General features: G+C 43.2%; 1 protein-coding gene across 5 annotated transcripts; it reads left to right on the top strand.

Moving 5' to 3' along the window:
• The first annotated feature begins 3,536 nt into the window (after positions 1-3,536).
• LOC125697150 (uncharacterized) lies at positions 3,537-16,734 on the top strand. Of its 5 annotated transcripts, none has more exons than XM_048953928.1 (2): positions 3,537-7,374; positions 14,781-16,734. In XM_048953928.1, exon 1 carries the CDS (start codon positions 5,616-5,618, stop codon positions 6,756-6,758), a length of 1,143 nt encoding a protein of 380 aa, XP_048809885.1. In that variant the 5' UTR covers positions 3,537-5,615; the 3' UTR covers positions 6,759-7,374; positions 14,781-16,734. The 5 variants fall into 5 exon arrangements, with proteins under 5 accessions (XP_048809885.1, XP_048809884.1, XP_048809883.1 ...); XM_048953927.1 differs by having other exon boundaries at positions 3,537-9,952; XM_048953926.1 differs by having other exon boundaries at positions 3,537-11,526; positions 16,357-16,734.
• The last annotated feature ends 5,768 nt before the right edge of the window (positions 16,735-22,502 follow it).

Raw genomic sequence — 22,502 nt, 5'->3', positions numbered from 1 at the left:
TCTTACATCCTTCGTGGAGTTGAGGCTTTTCTTCAGATGCCTGGCAGCATCCGTGCCCGGTAGCTACCCTGACCTCCTCCTCGGCATGACCTCGAGCGCTTTCCCTTCCTCCAGAGAGATGTTTTGTCCTGCTTGCAGCCGCAGACTCCTCCACGGGTGCCAGCTGAGGACGTGCATCTCTGCTGGAGGTGGCCGCATGCCCAGTAGCTACCCTTTCCTCCTCCCAGGCACGGATGGGGAGTTTTGGCCGGCATCGCAGTCTCTTGTCACCTTTCTTTGCCGTCTCATTGAATCCAATTGCTTTGCTGTTCTGTTGGTGGGTTTTGGTTCTTTGTCTTTCCGTTTATGGTGTCTGTTTCCATTGCATCACATTGGTTTGCTTTCCTTAGTTCCCTTCGATTTGCTTTCTCTACTGCTCCTTTTCCATTGCTCTCCTTTGTTCATTTCATGTTTCTTTGGTTTTTTTTTATTTGCTATCCTTTTTGTTGTTCATTCTGTTCCTTGGCTCTTGGTTTTCCGGCATTGCTTTGCTTTGTCCTACTTTCAGATTTGCTTCTTGACTTTCATTCTGGTTTGTTTTGTTATTTTTTCCTCCATGTTCTCCCCTTAGATTTTGTTAGCTTTTATATTGTCTCAATGTGTTGCTCTGAGTTTTTTGCTTTGCCATATTGTTGCAGTCAACGCCCTTGCTTTTTTTTGTACTTTTTCTCTCGGATTACTTGGCTCTTTTTCTTTTCCTTTTGGCTTTTGTTTCCTGCTCCTTTGGCTTTGCTTTCTAGATCTTATTTTTCTTTTTGGTTGGTTCTTTTTCTTTCCAGACCATGCCTTTGCATTCTGGTAGTATGCCTTCTCTGTTCTCCTCTTTTTCTTTTGCTTTCATTACGTTCTTCCTCCTTGTCGTCCCCAAGGCTGCTTCCTTCCTCTTATCTTGCCTTTACTTACCTGATGTTAGGCTTCTGGGCTGTTCATTCTTACATCCTTCGTGGACTTGAGGCTTTTCTTCAGATGCCTGGCAGCATCCGTGCCCGGTAGCTACCCTGACCTCCTCCTCGGCATGACCTCGAGTGCTTTCCCTTCCTCCAGAGAGATGTTTTGTCCTGCTTGCAGCCGCAGACTCCTCGACGGGTGCCAGCTGAGGACGTGCATCTCTGCTGGAGGTGGCCGCATGCCCAGTAGCTACCCTTTCCTCCTCCCAGGCACGGATGGGGAGTTTTGGCCGGCATCGCAGTCTCTTGTCACATTTGCTTTGCCGTCTTACTGAATCCGATTGCTTTGCTGTTCTGTTGGTGGGTTTTGGTTCTTTTTTTTAGTCTTTTTCCATTGCATCACATTGGTTTGTTTTCCTTAGTTCCCTTCGATTTGCTTTCTCTACTGCTCCTTTTCCTTTGCTCTCCTTTTTCATTTCAAGTTAGTTTGTTTGGTTTCCTTTTTTCTCCTTCTTTCTTTTCATGTTTGTTTGTTTGTTTGTTTTTGGTTTGCTTTCCTTTTGGTTGTTCATTCTGTTCCTTGGCTCTTGGTTTTCGGGCATTGCTTTGCTTTTCCCCCTATTAACTTGGCTCTTTTTCTTTTCCTTTTGGCTTTTGTTTCCTTCTCCTTTGGCTTTGCTTTCTACTGCTTATTTTTCTTTTTGGTTGGTTCTTTTTCTTTCAGTTTATTGTCTCTTTTTGGTTTCCTTTCCTTTGTTCACTTTTTTTTTTCTCTACTGCTCCTTAGCTCTCCATTGTTTATGTCCTGTTTGTTTGGGTTTTTTGGTTTGCTTTCGTTATGGTTGTTCATTCTGTTCCTTGGCTCTTGGTTTTCCAGCATTGCTTTGCTTTGTTCTACTTTCTACTTCACTTCTTTTATTCTGTTTTTCTATTTTTTTTTTTCCCCATGCTCTCCCCTTAGATTTTGTTAGCTTTTATATTGTCTCACTGTGTTGCTCTGAACTTTTTGCTTTGCCATATTGTTGCAGTCAATGCCATTGCTTTTTTTTTTTTTTTGGTACTTTTTCCCCGGTTAACTTCGCTCTTTTTCTTTTCCGTTTGGCATTGGTTTCCTGCTCCTTTGGCTTTGCTTTCTAGAGCTTATTTTTCTTTTTGGTTGGTTCTTTTTCTTTCCAGACCATGCCTTTGCATTCTGGTAGTATGCCTTCTCTGTTCTCCTCTTTTTCTTTTGCTTTCATTACGTTCTTCCTCCTTGTCGTCCCCATGGCGGCTTCCTTCCTCTTACCTTGCCTTTACTTACCTGACTTTAGCCTTTTGGACAGTTCATTCTTACATCCTCCCTGTCCTTGCCTCTGTCCTCGTCGTGGAGTTGAGGCTTTTCTTCAGATGCCTGGCAGCATCCGTGCCCGGTAGCTACCCTGACCTCCTCCTCGGCATGACCTCGAGCGCTTTCCCTTCCTCCAGAGAGATGTTTTGTCCTGCTTGCAGCCGCAGACTCCTCGACGGGTGCCAGCTGAGGACGTGCATCTCTGCTGGAGGTGGCCGCATGCCCAGTAGCTACCCTTTCCTCCTCCCAGGCACGGATGGGGAGTTTTGGCCGGCATCGCAGTCTCTTGTCACATTTGCTTTGCTGTCACATCGAATCCGATTGCTTTGCTGTTCTGTTGGTGGGTTTTGGTTCTTTTTTTTAGTCTTTTTCCATTGCATCACATTGGTTTGTTTTCCTTAGTTCCCTTCAATTTGCTTTCTCTACTGCTCCTTTTCCTTTGCTCTCCTTTTTCATTTCAAGTTAGTTTGTTTGGTTTCCTTTTTTCTCCTTTTTTCTTTTCATGTTTGTTTGTTTGTTTGTTTTTGGTTTGCTTTCCTTTTGGTTGTTCATTCTGTTCCTTGGCTCTTGGTTTTCGGGCATTGCTTTGCTTTTCCCCCTATTAACTTGGCTCTTTTTCTTTTCCTTTTGGCTTTTGTTTCCTTCTCCTTTGGCTTTGCTTTCTACTGCTTATTTTTCTTTTTGGTTGGTTCTTTTTCTTTCAGTTTATTGTCTCTTTGGTTTCCTTTCCTTTGTTCTCTTTTTTTTTTTTCTCTACTGCTCCTTAGCTCTCCATTGTTTATGTCCTGTTTGTTTGGGTTTTTTGGTTTGCTTTCGTTTTGGTTGTTCATTCCGTTCCTTGGCTCTTGGTTTTCCAGCATTGCTTTGCTTTGTCCTACTTTCAGATTTGCTTCTTGTCTTCCATTCTGGTTTGTTTTGTTATTTTTTCCTCCATGTTCTCCCCTTAGATTTTGTTAGCTTTTATATTGTCTCAGTGTGTTGCTCTGAACTTTTTGCTTTGCCATATTGTTGCAGTCAACGCCCTTGCTTTTTTTTGTACTTTTTCTCTCCGATTACTTGGCTCTTTTTCTTTTCCTTTTGGCTTTTGTTTCCTGCTCCTTTGGCTTTGCTTTGTAGTGCTTATTTTTTCTTTTTGGTTGGTTCTTTTTCTTTCCAGACCATGCCTTTGCATTCTGGTAGTATGCCTTCTCTGTTCTCCTCTTTTTCTTTTGCTTTCATTACGTTCTTCCTCCTTCCTCGTCCCCATCACTGCTTCCTTCCTCTTACCTTGCCTTTACTTACCTGATGTTAGGCTTCTGGGCTGTTCATTCTTACATCCTTCGTGGACTTGAGGCTTTTCTTCAGATGCCTGGCAGCATCCGTGCCCGGTAGCTACCCTGACCTCCTCCTCGGCATGACCTCGAGCGCTTTCCCTTCCTCCAGAGAGATGTTTTGTCCTGCTTGCAGCCGCAGACTCCTCGACGGGTGCCAGCTGAGGACGTGCATCTCTGCTGGAGGTGGCCGCATGCCCAGTAGCTACCCTTTCCTCCTCCCAGGCACGGATGGGGAGTTTTGGCCGGCATCGCAGTCTCTTGCCACCTTTGCTTTGCTGTCACATCGAATCCGATTGCTTTGCTGTTCTGTTGGTGGGTTTTGGTTCTTTGTCTTTCCCTTTATTGTCTCTGTTTCCATTGGTCACATTGGTTTGCTTTCTTTTTTTCACTTGGTTTTGCTTTCTCTACTGCTCCTTTTCCTTTGCTCTCCTTTTTCATTTCAAGTTAGTTTGTTTGGTTTCCTTTTTTCTCCTTTTTTCTTTTCATGTTTGTTTGTTTGTTTGTTTTTGGTTTGCTTTCCTTTTGGTTGTTCATTCTGTTCCTTGGCTCTTGGTTTTCGGGCATTGCTTTGCTTTTCCCCCTATTAACTTGGCTCTTTTTCTTTTCCTTTTGGCTTTTGTTTCCTTCTCCTTTGGCTTTGCTTTCTACTGCTTATTTTTCTTTTTGGTTGGTTCTTTTTCTTTCAGTTTATTGTCTCTTTTTGGTTTCCTTTCCTTTGTTCACTTTGTTTTTTTTTTCTCTACTGCTCCTTAGCTCTCCATTGTTTATGTCCTGTTTGTTTGGGTTTTTTGGTTTGCTTTCGTTTTAGTTGTTCATTCCGTTCCTTGGCTCTTGGTTTTCCGGCATTGCTTTGCTTTGTCCTACTTTCAGATTTGCTTCTTGACTTTCATTCTGGTTTGTTTTGTTATTTTTTCCTCCATGTTCTCCCCTTAGATTTTGTTAGCTTTTATATTGTCTCAATGTGTTGCTCTGAGTTTTTTGCTTTGCCATATTGTTGCAGTCAACGCCCTTGCTTTTTTTTGTACTTTTTCTCTCGGATTACTTGGCTCTTTTTCTTTTCCTTTTGGCTTTTGTTTCCTGCTCCTTTGGCTTTGCTTTCTAGATCTTATTTTTCTTTTTGGTTGGTTCTTTTTCTTTCCAGACCATGCCTTTGCATTCTGGTAGTATGCCTTCTCTGTTCTCCTCTTTTTCTTTTGCTTTCATTACGTTCTTCCTCCTTGTCGTCCCCAAGGCTGCTTCCTTCCTCTTATCTTGCCTTTACTTACCTGATGTTAGGCTTCTGGGCTGTTCATTCTTACATCCTTCGTGGACTTGAGGCTTTTCTTCAGATGCCTGGCAGCATCCGTGCCCGGTAGCTACCCTGACCTCCTCCTCGGCATGACCTCGAGTGCTTTCCCTTCCTCCAGAGAGATGTTTTGTCCTGCTTGCAGCCGCAGACTCCTCGACGGGTGCCAGCTGAGGACGTGCATCTCTGCTGGAGGTGGCCGCATGCCCAGTAGCTACCCTTTCCTCCTCCCAGGCACGGATGGGGAGTTTTGGCCGGCATCGCAGTCTCTTGTCACATTTGCTTTGCCGTCTTACTGAATCCGATTGCTTTGCTGTTCTGTTGGTGGGTTTTGGTTCTTTTTTTTAGTCTTTTTCCATTGCATCACATTGGTTTGTTTTCCTTAGTTCCCTTCGATTTGCTTTCTCTACTGCTCCTTTTCCTTTGCTCTCCTTTTTCATTTCAAGTTAGTTTGTTTGGTTTCCTTTTTTCTCCTTTTTTCTTTTCATGTTTGTTTGTTTGTTTGTTTTTGGTTTGCTTTCCTTTTGGTTGTTCATTCTGTTCCTTGGCTCTTGGTTTTCGGGCATTGCTTTGCTTTTCCCCCTATTAACTTGGCTCTTTTTCTTTTCCTTTTGGCTTTTGTTTCCTTCTCCTTTGGCTTTGCTTTCTACTGCTTATTTTTCTTTTTGGTTGGTTCTTTTTCTTTCAGTTTATTGTCTCTTTTTGGTTTCCTTTCCTTTGTTCACTTTTTTTTTTATCTACTGCTCCTTAGCTCTCCATTGTTTATGTCCTGTTTGTTTGGGTTTTTTGGTTTGCTTTCGTTATGGTTGTTCATTCTGTTCCTTGGCTCTTGGTTTTCCGGCATTGCTTTGCTTTGTTCTACTTTCTACTTCACTTCTTTTATTCTGTTTTTCTATTTTTTTTTTCCCCATGCTCTCCCCTTAGATTTTGTTAGCTTTTATATTGTCTCACTGTGTTGCTCTGAACTTTTTGCTTTGCCATATTGTTGCAGTCAATGCCCTTGCTTTTTTTTTTTTTTGGTACTTTTTCCCCGGTTAACTTGGCTCTTTTTCTTTTCCGTTTGGCATTGGTTTCCTGCTCCTTTGGCTTTGCTTTCTAGAGCTTATTTTTCTTTTTGGTTGGTTCTTTTTCTTTCCAGACCATGCCTTTGCATTCTGGTAGTATGCCTTCTCTGTTCTCCTCTTTTTCTTTTGCTGTCATTACGTTCTTCCTCCTTGTCGTCCCCATGGCGGCTTCCTTCCTCTTACCATGCCTTTACTTACCTGACTTTAGCCTTTTGGACAGTTCATTCTTACATCCTCCCTGTCCTTGCCTCTGTCCTCGTCGTGGAGTTGAGGCTTTTCTTCAGATGCCTGGCAGCATCCGTGCCCGGTAGCTACCCTGACCTCCTCCTCGGCATGACCTCGAGCGCTTTCCCTTCCTCCAGAGAGATGTTTTGTCCTGCTTGCAGCCGCAGACTCCTCGACGGGTGCCAGCTGAGGACGTGCATCTCTGCTGGAGGTGGCCGCATGCCCAGTAGCTACCCTTTCCTCCTCCCAGGCACGGATGGGGAGTTTTGGCCGGCATCGCAGTCTCTTGCCACCTTTGCTTTGCTGTCACATCGAATCCAATTGCTTTGCTGTTCTGTTGGTGGGTTTTGGTTCTTTGTCTTTCCGTTTATTGTCTCTGTTTCCATTGGTCACATTGGTTTGCTTTCTTTTTTTCACTTGGTTTTGCTTTCTCTACTGCTCCTTTTCCTTTGCTCTCCTTTTTCATTTCAAGTTAGTTTGTTTGGTTTCCTTTTTTCTCCTTTTTTCTTTTCATGTTTGTTTGTTTGTTTGTTTTTGGTTTGCTTTCCTTTTGGTTGTTCATTCTGTTCCTTGGCTCTTGGTTTTCGGGCATTGCTTTTCTTTTCCCCTATTAACTAGGCTCTTTTTCTTTTCCTTTTGGCTTTTGTTTCCTTCTCCTTTGGCTTTGCTTTCTACTGCTTATTTTTCTTTTTGGTTGGTTCTTTTTCTTTCAGTTTATTGTCTCTTTTTGGTTTCCTTTCCTTTGTTCACTTTGTTTTTTTTTTCTCTACTGCTCCTTAGCTCTCCATTGTTTATGTCCTGTTTGTTTGGGTTTTTTGGTTTGCTTTCGTTTTGGTTGTTCATTCTGTTCCTTGGCTCTTGGTTTTCCAGCATTGCTTTGCTTTGTCCTACTTTCAGATTTGCTTCTTGTCTTCCATTCTGGTTTGTTTTGTTATTTTTTCCTCCATGTTCTCCCCTTAGATTTTGTTAGCTTTTATATTGTCTCACTGTGCTGCTCTGAGTTTTTTGCTTTGCCATATTGTTGCAGTCAACGCCCTTGCTTTTTTTTGTACTTTTTCTCTCGGATTACTTGGCTCTTTTTCTTTTCCTTTTGGCTTTTGTTTCCTGCTCCTTTGGCTTTGCTTTGTAGTGCTTATTTTTTCTTTTTGGTTGGTTCTTTTTCTTTCCAGACCATGCCTTTGCATTCTGGTAGTATGCCTTCTCTGTTCTCCTCTTTTTCTTTTGCTTTCATTACGTTCTTCCTCCTTCCTCGTCCCCATGGCTGCTTCCTTCCTCTTATCTTGCCTTTACTTACCTGATGTTAGGCTTCTGGGCTGTTCATTCTTACATCCTTCGTGGACTTGAGGCTTTTCTTCAGATGCCTGGCAGCATCCGTGCCCGGTAGCTACCCTGACCTCCTCCTCGGCATGACCTCGAGCGCTTTCCCTTCCTCCAGAGAGATGTTTTGTCCTGCTTGCAGCCGCAGACTCCTCGACGGGTGCCAGCTGAGGACGTGCATCTCTGCTGGAGGTGGCCGCATGCCCAGTAGCTACCCTTTCCTCCTCCCAGGCACGGATGGGGAGTTTTGGCCGGCATCGCAGTCTCTTGCCACCTTTGCTTTGCTGTCACATCGAATCCGATTGCTTTGCTGTTCTGTTGGTGGGTTTTGGTTCTTTGTCTTTCCGTTTATTGTCTCTGTTTCCATTGGTCACATTGGTTTGCTTTATTTTTTTCACTTGGTTTTGCTTTCTCTACTGCTCCTTTTCCTTTGCTCTCCTTTTTCATTTCAAGTTAGTTTGTTTGGTTTCCTTTTTTCTCCTTTTTTCTTTTCATGTTTGTTTGTTTGTTTTTGGTTTGCTTTCCTTTTGGTTGTTCATTCTGTTCCTTGGCTCTTGGTTTTCGGGCATTGCTTTGCTTTTCCCCCTATTAACTTGGCTCTTTTTCTTTTCCTTTTGGCTTTTGTTTCCTTCTCCTTTGGCTTTGCTTTCTACTGCTTATTTTTCTTTTTGGTTGGTTCTTTTTCTTTCAGTTTATTGTCTCTTTTTGGTTTCCTTTCCTTTGTTCACTTTGTTTTTTTTTTCTCTACTGCTCCTTAGCTCTCCATTGTTTATGTCCTGTTTGTTTGGGTTTTTTGGTTTGCTTTCGTTTTAGTTGTTCATTCCGTTCCTTGGCTCTTGGTTTTCCGGCATTGCTTTGCTTTGTCCTACTTTCAAATTTGCTTCTTGTCTTCCATTCTGGTTTGTTTTGTTATTTTTTCCTCCATGTTCTCCCCTTAGATTTTGTTAGCTTTTATATTGTCTCACTGTGTTGCTCTGAACTTCTTGCTTTGCCATATTGTTGCAGTCAATGCCCTTGCTTTTTTTTGTACTTTTTCTCTCGGATTACTTGGCTCTTTTTCTTTTCCTTTTGGCTTTTGTTTCCTGCTCCTTTGGCTTTGCTTTGTAGTGCTTATTTTTTCTTTTTGGTTGGTTCTTTTTCTTTCCAGACCATGCCTTTGCATTCTAAAAGTATGCCTTCTCTTTTCCCCTCTTTTGCTTTCATCAGATTCTTCTTCCTTCCTCGTCCCCATGGCGGCTTCCTTCCTCTTACCTTGCCTTTACTTACCTGACTTTAGCCTTCTGGACTGTTCATTCTTACACCCTTCGTGGACTTGAGGCTTTTCTTCAGATGCCTGGCAGCATCCGTGCCCGGTAGCTACCCTGACCTCCTCCTCGGCATGACCTCGAGCGCTTTCCTTTCCTCCAGAGAGTTGTTTTGTCCTGCTTGCAGCTGCAGACTTTTCGACGGGTGCCAGCTGAGGACGTGCATCTCTGCTGGAGGTGGCCGCATGCCCAGTAGCTACCCTTTCCTCCTCCCAGGCACGGATGGGGAGTTTTGGCCGGCATCGCAGTCTCTTGTCACATTTGCTTTGCCGTCTTACTGAATCCGATTGCTTTGCTGTTCTGTTGGTGGGTTTTGGTTCTTTGTCTTTTCATTTTTTAGTCTTTTTCCATTGCATCACATTGGTTTGCTTTATTTTTTTCACTTGGTTTTGCTTTCTCTACTGCTCCTTTTCCTTTGCTCTCCTTTTTCATTTCAAGTTAGTTTGTTTGGTTTCCTTTTTTCTCCTTCTTTCTTTTCATGTTTGTTTGTTTGTTTGTTTTTGGTTTGCTTTCCGTTTGGTTGTTCATTCTGTTCCTTGGCTCTTGGTTTTCGGGCATTGCTTTGCTTTTCCCCCTATTAACTTGGCTCTTTTTCTTTTTCTTTTGGCTTTTGTTTCCTTCTCCTTTGGCTTTGCTTTCTACTGCTTATTTTTCTTTTTGGTTGGTTCTTTTTCTTTCAGTTTATTGTCTCTTTTTGGTTTCCTTTCCTTTGTTCTCTTTTTTTTTTCTCTACTGCTCCTTAGCTCTCCATTGTTTATGTCCTGTTTGTTTGGGTTTTTTGGTTTGCTTTCGTTATGGTTGTTCATTCTGTTCCTTGGCTCTTGGTTTTCCAGCATTGCTTTGCTTTGTTCTACTTTCTACTTCACTTCTTTTATTCTGTTTTTCTATTTTTTTTTTTCCCCATGCTCTCCCCTTAGATTTTGTTAGCTTTTATATTGTCTCACTGTGTTGCTCTGAACTTTTTGCTTTGCCATATTGTTGCAGTCAACGCCCTTGCTTTTTTTTGTACATTTTCTCTCGGATTACTTGGCTCTTTTTCTTTTCCTTTTGGCTTTTGTTTCCTGCTCCTTTGGCTTTGCTTTCTAGTGCTTATTTTTTCTTTTTGGTTGGTTCTTTTTCTTTCCAGACCATGCCTTTGCATTCTGGTAGTATGCCTTCTCTGTTCTCCTCTTTTTCTTTTGCTTTCATTACGTTCTTCCTCCTTCCTCGTCCCCGAGGCTGCTTCCTTCCTCTTATCTTGCCTTTACTTACCTGATGTTAGGCTTCTGGGCTGTTCATTCTTACATCCTTCGTGGACTTGAGGCTTTTCTTCAGATGCCTGGCAGCATCCGTGCCCGGTAGCTACCCTGACCTCCTCCTCGGCATGACCTCGAGTGCTTTCCCTTCCTCCAGAGAGATGTTTTGTCCTGCTTGCAGCCGCAGACTCCTCGACGGGTGCCAGCTGAGGACGTGCATCTCTGCTGGAGGTGGCCGCATGCCCAGTAGCTACCCTTTCCTCCTCCCAGGCACGGATGGGGAGTTTTGGCCGGCATCGCAGTCTCTTGTCACATTTGCTTTGTCGTCTTACTGAATCCGATTGCTTTGCTGTTCTGTTGGTGGGTTTTGGTTCTTTTTTTTAGTCTTTTTCCATTGCATCACATTGGTTTGTTTTCCTTAGTTCACTTCGATTTGCTTTCTCTACTGCTCCTTTTCCTTTGCTCTCCTTTTTCATTTCAAGTTAGTTTGTTTGGTTTCCTTTTTTCTCCTTTTTTCTTTTCATGTTTGTTTGTTTGTTTGTTTTTGGTTTGCTTTCCTTTTGGTTGTTCATTCTGTTCCTTGGCTCTTGGTTTTCGGGCATTGCTTTGCTTTTCCCCCTATTAACTTGGCTCTTTTTCTTTTTCTTTTGGCTTTTGTTTCCTTCTCCTTTGGCTTTGCTTTCTACTGCTTATTTTTCTTTTTGGTTGGTTCTTTTTCTTTCAGTTTATTGTCTCTTTTTGGTTTCCTTTCCTTTGTTCTCTTTTTTTTTTTCTCTACTGCTCCTTAGCTCTCCATTGTTTATGTCCTGTTTGTTTGGGTTTTTTGGTTTGCTTTCGTTATGGTTGTTCATTCTGTTCCTTGGCTCTTGGTTTTCCGGCATTGCTTTGCTTTGTTCTACTTTCTACTTCACTTCTTTTATTCTGTTTTTCAATTTTTTTCCCCATGCTCTCCCCTTAGATTTTGTTAGCTTTTATATTGTCTCACTGTGTTGCTCTGAACTTTTTGCTTTGCCATATTGTTGCAGTCAATGCCCTTGCTTTTTTTTTTGGTACTTTTTCCCCGGTTAACTTGGCTCTTTTTCTTTTCCGTTTGGCATTGGTTTCCTGCTCCTTTCCCTTTGCTTTCTAGAGCTTATTTTTCTTTTTGGTTGGTTCTTTTTCTTTCCAGACCATGCCTTTGCATTCTGGTAGTATGCCTTCTCTGTTCTCCTCTTTTTCTTTTGCTTTCATTACGTTCTTCCTCCTTGTCGTCCCCATGGCGGCTTCCTTCCTCTTACCTTGCCTTTACTTACCTGACTTTAGCCTTTTGGACAGTTCATTCTTACATCTTCCCTGTCCTTGCCTCTGTCCTCGTCGTGGAGTTGAGGCTTTTCTTCAGATGCCTGGCAGCATCCGTGCCCGGTAGCTACCCTGACCTCCTCCTCGGCATGACCTCGAGCGCTTTCCCTTCCTCCAGAGAGATGTTTTGTCCTGCTTGCAGCCGCAGACTCCTCGACGGGTGCCAGCTGAGGACGTGCATCTCTGCTGGAGGTGGCCGCATGCCCAGTAGCTACCCTTTCCTCCTCCCAGGCACGGATGGGGAGTTTTGGCCAGCATCGCAGTCTCTTGCCACCTTTGCTTTGCTGTCACATCGAATCCGATTGCTTTGCTGTTCTGTTGGTGGGTTTTGGTTCTTTGTCTTTCCGTTTATTGTCTCTGTTTCCATTGGTCACATTGGTTTGCTTTATTTTTTTCACTTGGTTTTGCTTTCTCTACTGCTCCTTTTCCTTTGCTCTCCTTTTTCATTTCAAGTTAGTTTGTTTGGTTTCCTTTTTTCTCCTTTTTTCTTTTCATGTTTGTTTGTTTGTTTTTGGTTTGCTTTCCTTTTGGTTGTTCATTCTGTTCCTTGGCTCTTGGTTTTCGGGCATTGCTTTGCTTTTCCCGCTATTAACTTGGCTCTTTTTCTTTTCCTTTTGGCTTTTGTTTCCTTCTCCTTTGGCTTTGCTTTCTACTGCTTATTTTTCTTTTTGGTTGGTTCTTTTTCTTTCAGTTTATTGTCTCTTTTTGGTTTCCTTTCCTTTGTTCACTTTGTTTTTTTTTTCTCTACTGCTCCTTAGCTCTCCATTGCTTATGTCCTGTTTGGGTTTTTTGGTTTGCTTTCGTTTTGGTTGTTCATTCTGTTCCTTGGCTCTTGGTTTTCCAGCATTGCTTTGCTTTGTCCTACTTTCAGATTTGCTTCTTGTCTTCCATTCTGGTTTGTTTTGTTATTTTTTCCTCCATGTTCTCCCCTTAGATTTTGTTAGCTTTTATATTGTCTCACTGTGTTGCTCTGAACTTCTTGCTTTGCCATATTGTTGCAGTCAACGCCCTTGCTTTTTTTTGTACATTTTCTCTCGGATTACTTGGCTCTTTTTCTTTTCCTTTTGGCTTTTGTTTCCTGCTCCTTTGGCTTTGCTTTCTAGTGCTTATTTTTTCTTTTTGGTTGGTTCTTTTTCTTTCCAGACCATGCCTTTGCATTCTGGTAGTATGCCTTCTCTGTTCTCCTCTTTTGCTTTCATTACGTTCTTCCTCCTTCCTCGTCCCCGAGGCTGCTTCCTTCCTCTTATCTTGCCTTTACTTACCTGATGTTAGGCTTCTGGGCTGTTCATTCTTACATCCTTCGTGGACTTGAGGCTTTTCTTCAGATGCCTGGCAGCATCCGTGCCCGGTAGCTACCCTGACCTCCTCCTCGGCATGACCTCGAGCGCTTTCCCTTCCTCCAGAGAGATGTTTTGTCCTGCTTGCAGCCGCAGACTCCTCGACGGGTGCCAGCTGAGGACGTGCATCTCTGCTGGAGGTGGCCGCATGCCCAGTAGCTACCCTTTCCTCCTCCCAGGCACGGATGGGGAGTTTTGGCCGGCATCGCAGTCTCTTGTCACATTTGCTTTGTCGTCTTACTGAATCCGATTGCTTTGCTGTTCTGTTGGTGGGTTTTGGTTCTTTTTTTTAGTCTTTTTCCATTGCATCACATTGGTTTGTTTTCCTTAGTTCACTTCGATTTGCTTTCTCTACTGCTCCTTTTCCTTTGCTCTCCTTTTTCATTTCAAGTTAGTTTGTTTGGTTTCCTTTTTTCTCCTTTTTTCTTTTCATGTTTGTTTGTTTGTTTTTGGTTTGCTTTCCTTTTGGTTGTTCATTCTGTTCCTTGGCTCTTGGTTTTCGGGCATTGCTTTGCTTTTCCCCCTATTAACTTGGCTCTTTTTCTTTTCCTTTTGGCTTTTGTTTCCTTCTCCTTTGGCTTTGCTTTCTACTGCTTATTTTTCTTTTTGGTTGGTTCTTTTTCTTTCAGTTTATTGTCTCTTTTTGGTTTCCTTTCCTTTGTTCACTTTGTTTTTTTTTTCTCTACTGCTCCTTAGCTCTCCATTGTTTATGTCCTGTTTGTTTGGGTTTTTTGGTTTGCTTTCGTTTTAGTTGTTCATTCCGTTCCTTGGCTCTTGGTTTTCCGGCATTGCTTTGCTTTGTCCTACTTTCAAATTTGCTTCTTGTCTTCCATTCTGGTTTGTTTTGTTATTTTTTCCTCCATGTTCTCCCCTTAGATTTTGTTAGCTTTTATATTGTCTCACTGTGTTGCTCTGAACTTCTTGCTTTGCCATATTGTTGCAGTCAACGCCCTTGCTTTTTTTTGTACTTTTTCTCTCGGATTACTTGGCTCTTTTTCTTTTCCTTTTGGCTTTTGTTTCCTGCTCCTTTGGCTTTGCTTTCTAGTGCTTATTTTTTCTTTTTGGTTGGTTCTTTTTCTTTCCAGACCATGCCTTTGCATTCTAAAAGTATGCCTTCTCTTTTCCCCTCTTTTGCTTTCATCAGATTCTTCTTCCTTCCTCGTCCCCATGGCGGCTTCCTTCCTCTTACCTTGCCTTTACTTACCTGACTTTAGCCTTCTGGACTGTTCATTCTTACATCCTTCGTGGAGTTGAGGCTTTTCTTCAGATGCCTGGCAGCATCCGTGCCCGGTAGCTACCCTGACCTCCTCCTCGGCATGACCTCGAGTGCTTTCCCTTCCTCCAGAGAGATGTTTTGTCCTGCTTGCAGCCGCTGACTCCTCCACGTTGCCTGCTGAGGACGTGCATCTCTGCTGGAGGTGGCCGCATGCCCAGTAGCTACCCTTTCCTCCTCCCAGGCACGGATGGGGAGTTTTGGCCGGCACCGCAGTCTCTTGTCTCCTTTGCTTTGCCGTCTTACTGAATCTGATTGTTTTGCTGTTCTGTTGGTGGGTTTTGGTTCTTTGTCTTTCCATTTTTTAGTCTTTTTCCATTGCATCACATTGGTTTGTTTTCCTTAGTTCCCTTCGATTTGCTTTCTCTACTGCTCCTTTTCCATTGCTCTCCTTTGTTCATTTCATGTTTGTATGTTTGTTTTTTATTTGCTTTCCTTTTTGTTGTTCATTCCGTTCCTTGGCTCTTGGTTTTCGGGCATTGCTTTCCTTTGTCCTACTTTCAAATTTGCTTCTTGACTTTCATTCTGGTTTGTTTTGTTATTTTTTCCTCCATGCTCTCCCCTTAGATTTTGTTAGCTTTTATATTGTCTCACTGTGTTGCTTTGAATTTTTGCTTTGCCATATTGATGCAGTCAACACCCTTGCTTTTTTTTTTGTAATTTTTTTCCCGGTTAACTTGGCTCTTTTTCCTTTTGGCTTTTGTTTCCTGCTCCTTTGGCTTTGCTTTGTAGTGCTTATTTTTCTTTTTGGTTGGTTCTTTTTCTTTCCAGACCATGCCTTTCCATTCTGGTAGTATGCCTTCTCTTTTCTCCTCTTTTTCTTTTGCTTTCATCAGATTCTTCCTCCTTCCTCGTCCCCATGGCGGCTTCCTTCCTCTTACCTTGCCTTTACTTACCTGACTTTAGCCTTCTGGACTGTTCATTCTTACACCCTTCGTGGACTTGAGGCTTTTCTTCAGATGCCTGGCAGCATCCGTGCCCGGTAGCTACCCTGACCTCCTCCTCGGCATGACCTCGAGCGCTTTCCTTTCCTCCAGAGAGTTGTTTTGTCCTGCTTGCAGCTGCAGACTTTTCGACGGGTGCCAGCTGAGGACGTGCATCTCTGCTGGAGGTGGCCGCATGCCCAGTAGCTACCCTTTCCTCCTCCCAGGCACGGATGGGGAGTTTTGGCCGGCATCGCAGTCTCTTGTCACATTTGCTTTGCCGTCTTACTGAATCCGATTGCTTTGCTGTTCTGTTGGTGGGTTTTGGTTCTTTGTCTTTTCATTTTTTAGTCTTTTTCCATTGCATCACATTGGTTTGCTTTATTTTTTTCACTTGGTTTTGCTTTCTCTACTGCTCCTTTTCCTTTGCTCTCCTTTTTCATTTCAAGTTAGTTTGTTTGGTTTCCTTTTTTCTCCTTCTTTTCATGTTTGTTTGTTTGTTTGTTTTTGGTTTGCTTTCCGTTTGGTTGTTCATTCTGTTCCTTGGCTCTTGGTTTTCGGGCATTGCTTTGCTTTTCCCCCTATTAACTTGGCTCTTTTTTCTTTTGGCTTTTGTTTCCTTCTCCTTTGGCTTTGCTTTCTACTGCTTATTTTTCTTTTTGGTTGGTTCTTTTTCTTTCAGTTTATTGTCTCTTTTTGGTTTCCTTTCCTTTGTTCACTTTTTTTTTCTCTACTGCTCCTTAGCTCTCCATTGTTTATGTCCTGTTTGTTTGGGTTTTTTGGTTTGCTTTCGTTATGGTTGTTCATTCTGTTCCTTGGCTCTTGGTTTTCCAGCATTGCTTTGCTTTGTTCTACTTTCTACTTCACTTCTTTTATTCTGTTTTTCTATTTTTTTCCCCATGCTCTCCCCTTAGATTTTGTTAGCTTTTATATTGTCTCACTGTGTTGCTCTGAACTTTTTGCTTTGCCATATTGTTGCAGTCAATGCCATTGCTTTTTTTTTTTTTGGTACTTTTTCCCCGGTTAACTTGGCTCTTTTTCTTTTCCGTTTGGCATTGGTTTCCTGCTCCTTTGGCTTTGCTTTCTAGAGCTTATTTTTCTTTTTGGTTGGTTCTTTTTCTTTCCAGACCATGCCTTTGCATTCTGGTAGTATGCCTTCTCTGTTCTCCTCTTTTTCTTTTGCTTTCATTACGTTCTTCCTCCTTGTCGTCCCCATGGCGGCTTCCTTCCTCTTACCTTGCCTTTACTTACCTGACTTTAGCCTTTTGGACAGTTCATTCTTACATCCTCCCTGTCCTTGCCTCTGTCCTCGTCGTGGAGTTGAGGCTTTTCTTCAGATGCCTGGCAGCATCCGTGCCCGGTAGCTACCCTGACCTCCTCCTCGGCATGACCTCGAGCGCTTTCCCTTCCTCCAGAGAGATGTTTTGTCCTGCTTGCAGCTGCAGACTTTTCGACGGGTGCCAGCTGAGGACGTGCATCTCTGCTGGAGGTGGCCGCATGCCCAGTAGCTACCCTTTCCTCCTCCCAGGCACGGATGGGGAGTTTTGGCCGGCATCGCAGTCTCTTGTCACATTTGCTTTGCTGTCACATCGAATCCGATTGCTTTGCTGTTCTGTTGGTGGGTTTTGGTTCTTTTTTTTAGTCTTTTTCCATTGCATCACATTGGTTCTTTTTCCTTAGTTCCCTTCAATTTGCTTTCTCTACTGCTCCTTTTCCTTTGCTCTCCTTTTTCATTTCAAGTTAGTTTGTTTGGTTTCCTTTTTTCTCCTTTTTTCTTTTCATGTTTGTTTGTTTGTTTGTTTTTGGTTTGCTTTCCTTTTGGTTGTTCATTCTGTTCCTTGGCTCTTGGTTTTCGGGCATTGCTTTGCTTTTCCCCCTATTAACTTGGCTCTTTTTTCTTTTGGCTTTTGTTTCCTTCTCCTTTGGCTTTGCTTTCTACTGCTTATTTTTCTTTTTGGTTGGTTCTTTTTCTTTCAGTTTATTGTCTCTTTTTGGTTTCCTTTCCTTTGTTCACTTTTTTTTTTCTCTACTGCTCCTTAGCTCTCCATTGTTTATGTCCTGTTTGTTTGGGTTTTTTGGTTTGCTTTCGTTTTAGTTGTTCATTCCGTTCCTTGGCTCTTGGTTTTCCAGCATTGCTTTGCTTTGTCCTACTTTCAGATTTGCTTCTTGTCTTCCATTCTGGTTTGTTTTGTTATTTTTTCCCCATGCTCTCCCCTTAGATTTTGTTAGCTTTTATATTGTCTCGCTGTGTTGCTCTGAACTTTTTGCTTTGCCATATTGTTGCAGTCAATGCCCTTGCTTTTTTTTTTTTTGGTACTTTTTCCCCGGTTAACTTGGCTCTTTTTCTTTTCCGTTTGGCATTGGTTTCCTGCTCCTTTGGCTTTGCTTTCTAGAGCTTATTTTTCTTTTTGGTTGGTTCTTTTTCTTTCCAGACCATGCCTTTGCATTCTGGTAGTATGCCTTCTCTGTTCTCCTCTTTTTCTTTTGCTTTCATTACGTTCTTCCTCCTTGTCGTCCCCATGGCGGCTTCCTTCCTCTTACCTTGCCTTTACTTACCTGACTTTAGCCTTTTGGACAGTTCATTCTTACATCCTCCCTGTCCTTGCCTCTGTCCTCGTCGTGGAGTTGAGGCTTTTCTTCAGATGCCTGGCAGCATCCGTGCCCGGTAGCTACCCTGACCTCCTCCTCGGCATGACCTCGAGCGCTTTCCCTTCCTCCAGAGAGATGTTTTGTCCTGCTTGCAGCCGCAGACTCCTCGACGGGTGCCAGCTGAGGACGTGCATCTCTGCTGGAGGTGGCCGCATGCCCAGTAGCTACCCTTTCCTCCTCCCAGGCACGGATGGGGAGTTTTGGCCGGCATCGCAGTCTCTTGCCACCTTTGCTTTGCTGTCACATCGAATCCGATTGCTTTGCTGTTCTGTTGGTGGGTTTTGGTTCTTTGTCTTTCCGTTTATTGTCTCTGTTTCCATTGGTCACATTGGTTTGCTTTATTTTTTTCACTTGGTTTTGCTTTCTCTACTGCTCCTTTTCCTTTGCTCTCCTTTTTCATTTCAAGTTAGTTTGTTTGGTTTCCTTTTTTCTCCTTTTTTCTTTTCATGTTTGTTTGTTTGTTTGTTTTTGGTTTGCTTTCCTTTTGGTTGTTCATTCTGTTCCTTGGCTCTTGGTTTTCGGGCATTGCTTTGCTTTTCCCGCTATTAACTTGGCTCTTTTTCTTTTCCTTTTGGCTTTTGTTTCCTTCTCCTTTGGCTTTGCTTTCTACTGCTTATTTTTCTTTTTGGTTGGTTCTTTTTCTTTCAGTTTATTGTCTCTTTTTGGTTTCCTTTCCTTTGTTCACTTTGTTTTTTTTTTCTCTACTGCTCCTTAGCTCTCCATTGTTTATGTCCTGTTTGTTTGGGTTTTTTGGTTTGCTTTCGTTTTGGTTGTTCATTCTGTTCCTTGGCTCTTGGTTTTCCAGCATTGCTTTGCTTTGTCCTACTTTCAGATTTGCTTCTTGTCTTCCATTCTGGTTTGTTTTGTTATTTTTTCCTCCATGTTCTCCCCTTAGATTTTGTTAGCTTTTATATTGTCTCACTGTGTTGCTCTGAGTTTTTTGCTTTGCCATATTGTTGCAGTCAACGCCCTTGCTTTTTTTTGTACATTTTCTCTCGGATTACTTGGCTCTTTTTCTTTTCCTTTTGGCTTTTGTTTCCTGCTCCTTTGGCTTTGCTTTCTAGTGCTTATTTTTTCTTTTTGGTTGGTTCTTTTTCTTTCCAGACCATGCCTTTGCATTCTGGTAGTATGCCTTCTCTGTTCTCCTCTTTTTCTTTTGCTTTCATTACGTTCTTCCTCCTTCCTCGTCCCCGAGGCTGCTTCCTTCCTCTTATCTTGCCTTTACTTACCTGATGTTAGGCTTCTGGGCTGTTCATTCTTACATCCTTCGTGGACTTGAGGCTTTTCTTCAGATGCCTGGCAGCATCCGTGCCCGGTAGCTACCCTGACCTCCTCCTCGGCATGACCTCGAGCGCTTTCCCTTCCTCCAGAGAGATGTTTTGTCCTGCTTGCAGCCGCAGACTCCTCGACGGGTGCCAGCTGAGGACGTGCATCTCTGCTGGAGGTGGCCGCATGCCCAGTAGCTACCCTTTCCTCCTCCCAGGCACGGATGGGGAGTTTTGGCCGGCATCGCAGTCTCTTGCCACCTTTGCTTTGCTGTCACATCGAATCCGATTGCTTTGCTGTTCTGTTGGTGGGTTTTGGTTTTTTGTCTTTCCGTTTATTGTCTCTGTTTCCATTGGTCACATTGGTTTGATTTATTTTTTTCACTTGGTTTTGCTTTCTCTACTGCTCCTTTTCCATTGCTCTCCTTTTTCATTTCAAGTTAGTTTGTTTGGTTTCCTTTTTTCTCCTTCTTTCTTTTCATGTTTGTTTGTTTGTTTGTTTTTGGTTTGCTTTCCTTTTGGTTGTTCATTCTGTTCCTTGGCTCTTGGTTTTCGGGCATTGCTTTGCTTTTCCCCTATTAACTTGGCTCTTTTTCTTTTCCTTTTGGCTTTTGTTTCCTTCTCCTTTGGCTTTGCTTTCTACTGCTTATTTTTCTTTTTGGTTGGTTCTTTTTCTTTCAGTTTATTGTCTCTTTTTGGTTTCCTTTCCTTTGTTCACTTTGTTTTTTTTTTCTCTACTGCTCCTTAGCTCTCCATTGTTTATGTCCTGTTTGTTTGGGTTTTTTGGTTTGCTTTCGTTTTGGTTGTTCATTCTGTTCCTTGGCTCTTGGTTTTCTGGCATTGCTTTGCTTTGTTCTACTTTCTACTTCAATTCTTTTATTCTGTTTTTCTATTTTTTTTTCCCCATGCTCTCCCCTTAGATTTTGTTAGCTTTTATATTGTCTCAATGTGTTGCTCTGAACTTTTTGCTTTGCCATATTGTTGCAGTCAACGCCCTTGCTTTTTTTTGTACATTTTCTCTCGGATTACTTGGCTCTTTTTCTTTTCCTTTTGGCTTTTGTTTCCTGCTCCTTTGGCTTTGCTTTCTAGATCTTATTTTTCTTTTTGGTTGGTTCTTTTTCTTTCCAGACCATGCCTTTGCATTCTGGTAGTATGCCTTATCTGTTCTCCTCTTTTTCTTTTGCTTTCATTACGTTCTTCCTCCTTCCTCGTCCCCATCACTGCTTCCTTCCTCTTATCTTGCCTTTACTTACCTGATGTTAGGCTTCTGGGCTGTTCATTCTTACATCCTTCGTGGACTTGAGGCTTTTCTTCAGATGCCTGGCAGCATCCGTGCCCGGTAGCTACCCTGACCTCCTCCTCGGCATGACCTCGAGCGCTTTCTCTTCCTCCAGAGAGATGTTTTGTCCTGCTTGCAGCCGCAGACTCCTCGACGGGTGCCAGCTGAGGACGTGCATCTCTGCTGGAGGTGGCCGCATGCCCAGTAGCTACCCTTTCCTCCTCCCAGGCACGGATGGGGAGTTTTGGCCGGCATCGCAGTCTCTTGTCACATTTGCTTTGCCGTCTTACTGAATCCGATTGCTTTGCTGTTCTGTTGGTGGGTTTTGGTTCTTTGTCTTTTCATTTTTTAGTCTTTTTCCATTGCATCACATTGGTTTGCTTTCCTTAGTTCCCTTCGATTTGCTTTCTCTACTGCTCCTTTTCCTTTGCTCTCCTTTTTCATTTCAAGTTAGTTTGTTTGGTTTCCTTTTTTCTCCTTTTTTCTTTTCATGTTTGTTTGTTTGTTTGTTTTTGGTTTGCTTTCCTTTTGGTTGTTCATTCTGTTCCTTGGCTCTTGGTTTTCGGGCATTGCTTTGCTTTTCCCCCTATTAACTTGGCTCTTTTTTCTTTTGGCTTTTGTTTCCTTCTCCTTTGGCTTTGCTTTCTACTGCTTATTTTTCTTTTTGGTTGGTTCTTTTTCTTTCAGTTTATTGTCTCTTTTTGGTTTCCTTTCCTTTGTTCACTTTTTTTTTTCTCTACTGCTCCTTAGCTCTCCATTGTTTATGTCTTGTTTGTTTGGGTTTTTTGGTTTGCTTTCGTTTTGGTTGTTCATTCTGTTCCTTGGCTCTTGGTTTTCCGGCATTGCTTTGCTTTGTTCTACTTTTACTTCACTTCTTTTATTCTGTTTTTCTTTTTTTTTTTCCCATGTTCTCCCCTTAGATTTTGCTAGCTTTTATATTGTCTGACTGCTCTGCCAGTCAGCCTGTTTTCAACCCGTCTCAGTGTCCACTTGTGTATCCCACACTTTTTCAGCTTTGTTGTAAGGATTTCTTTGAATACAGCATCGAACACCTTGCTGAAATCAAGGTGGACTACATCCGCTGCTCTCCCCCCATCCACCCAGGCAGTGGCAACATTTTGTAAGGGATGCAATTCAGAGGGACCTCGACAGGCTGGAGGGCTGGGCTTGGGTGAACCTAATGAGGTTCAACACGGCAAAGTGCAGGGTTTTGCATTTGGGCCGGAAGAACCCCAGGCACCTGTACAGGCTGGGAGGAGTGGTCCTTGAGAGCAGCTCGGCAGAGAAGGACCTGGGGGTCCTGATGGACGAGAGACTGAATATGAGCCAGCAGTGCGCTCTGGCAGCTCGAAAGGCAAATGGGATCCTGGGCTCCATCAGGAGAGGGGTGGTCAGCAGGGACAGGGAGGTGATTGTCCCTCTCTACTCGGCTCTTGTGAGGCCCCATCTGGAGTACTGTGTCCAGGTGTGGAGCCCTCAGTACAAGAAAGACATTGAGATTTTGGAAAGGGTCCAGAGGAGGGTGACTAAGATGATCAAGGGGCTGGAGCACCTCCCCTATGAGGACAGGCTGAGGGAGTTGGGCTTGTTCAGCCTGGAGAAGAGAAGGCTGCGGGGTGACCTCATTGCAGCCTATCAATACCTGAAGGGAACCTACACCCAGGAGGGGAGTAAACTCTTCAAAAGGGCTGACAACAGCAGGACTAGGGGAAATGGTTTTAAGTTGAAGGAGGGAAGATTTAGGTTGGATGTTAGGGGGAAGTTCTTTACTAGGAGAGTGGTTAGGCCCTGGAACGGGCTGCCCAGGGAGGTTGTGGATGCCCCGTCCTTGGACGTGTTTAAGGCCAGGTTGGACGGGGTCCTGGGCAACCTGATCTGAATGTGTATGTTTGGTGGCCCTGCTAGGCAGGGGGGTTGGAGCTACATGATCCTTGGGGTCCCTTCCAACCCGGGTGATTCTGTGATTCTGTGATTCTGTATTTGTGTTATTGGTTTCTCTGTTGTTTAGCTTTAGTTGTTATGAGTTTGAGTAATGGGTTACACCATTATGAAGGGGTAAAGGGTTACTGTGTTGGATAAGGGGTAAGACTTATGGGTTCCCATGTTTGGTTTAATGGTTGCCGTTTTGGATTATGAATTAGGGTTCCCATTTGGGTTAGGGTTTGCCTAAACCCAGGGAGAAACAGTTGACACAAACCCAAAACCATTTGCCTTAACGCTTCGCCCTCACCCAGAAGGGTAACCTTTAAACCTGACCCAGATGCGTAACACTTGACACATAAGCCTTAAGCCTAACCGATCTAGGAAGCCTAAAGCTTAACCCAGAAGGGTATCTCAGTACTCACCAATCACACCGAACAGGAACACTTCACCACAACCCAGAGCAGGATGAAGCTGAGCTCGTCTGCTGCCGGGGCTGCTCTGAGGCACAGGGTATGGCAA

This window comes from Lagopus muta, chromosome 8 (genome assembly GCF_023343835.1).
Source record: "Lagopus muta isolate bLagMut1 chromosome 8, bLagMut1 primary, whole genome shotgun sequence".
NCBI classification, from domain to species: domain Eukaryota; kingdom Metazoa; phylum Chordata; class Aves; order Galliformes; family Phasianidae; genus Lagopus; species Lagopus muta.
Note: the sequence above shows the minus strand (reverse complement) of the source record. Positions and strands in the feature narration are given on the sequence as shown.

Bases quoted from the DNA above. Each gene is read 5' to 3' on its own strand.
- LOC125697150 (XM_048953928.1), top strand. From the start codon at position 5,616: ATGTCCTGTTTGTTTGGGTTTTTTGGTTTGCTTTCGTTATGGTTGTTC.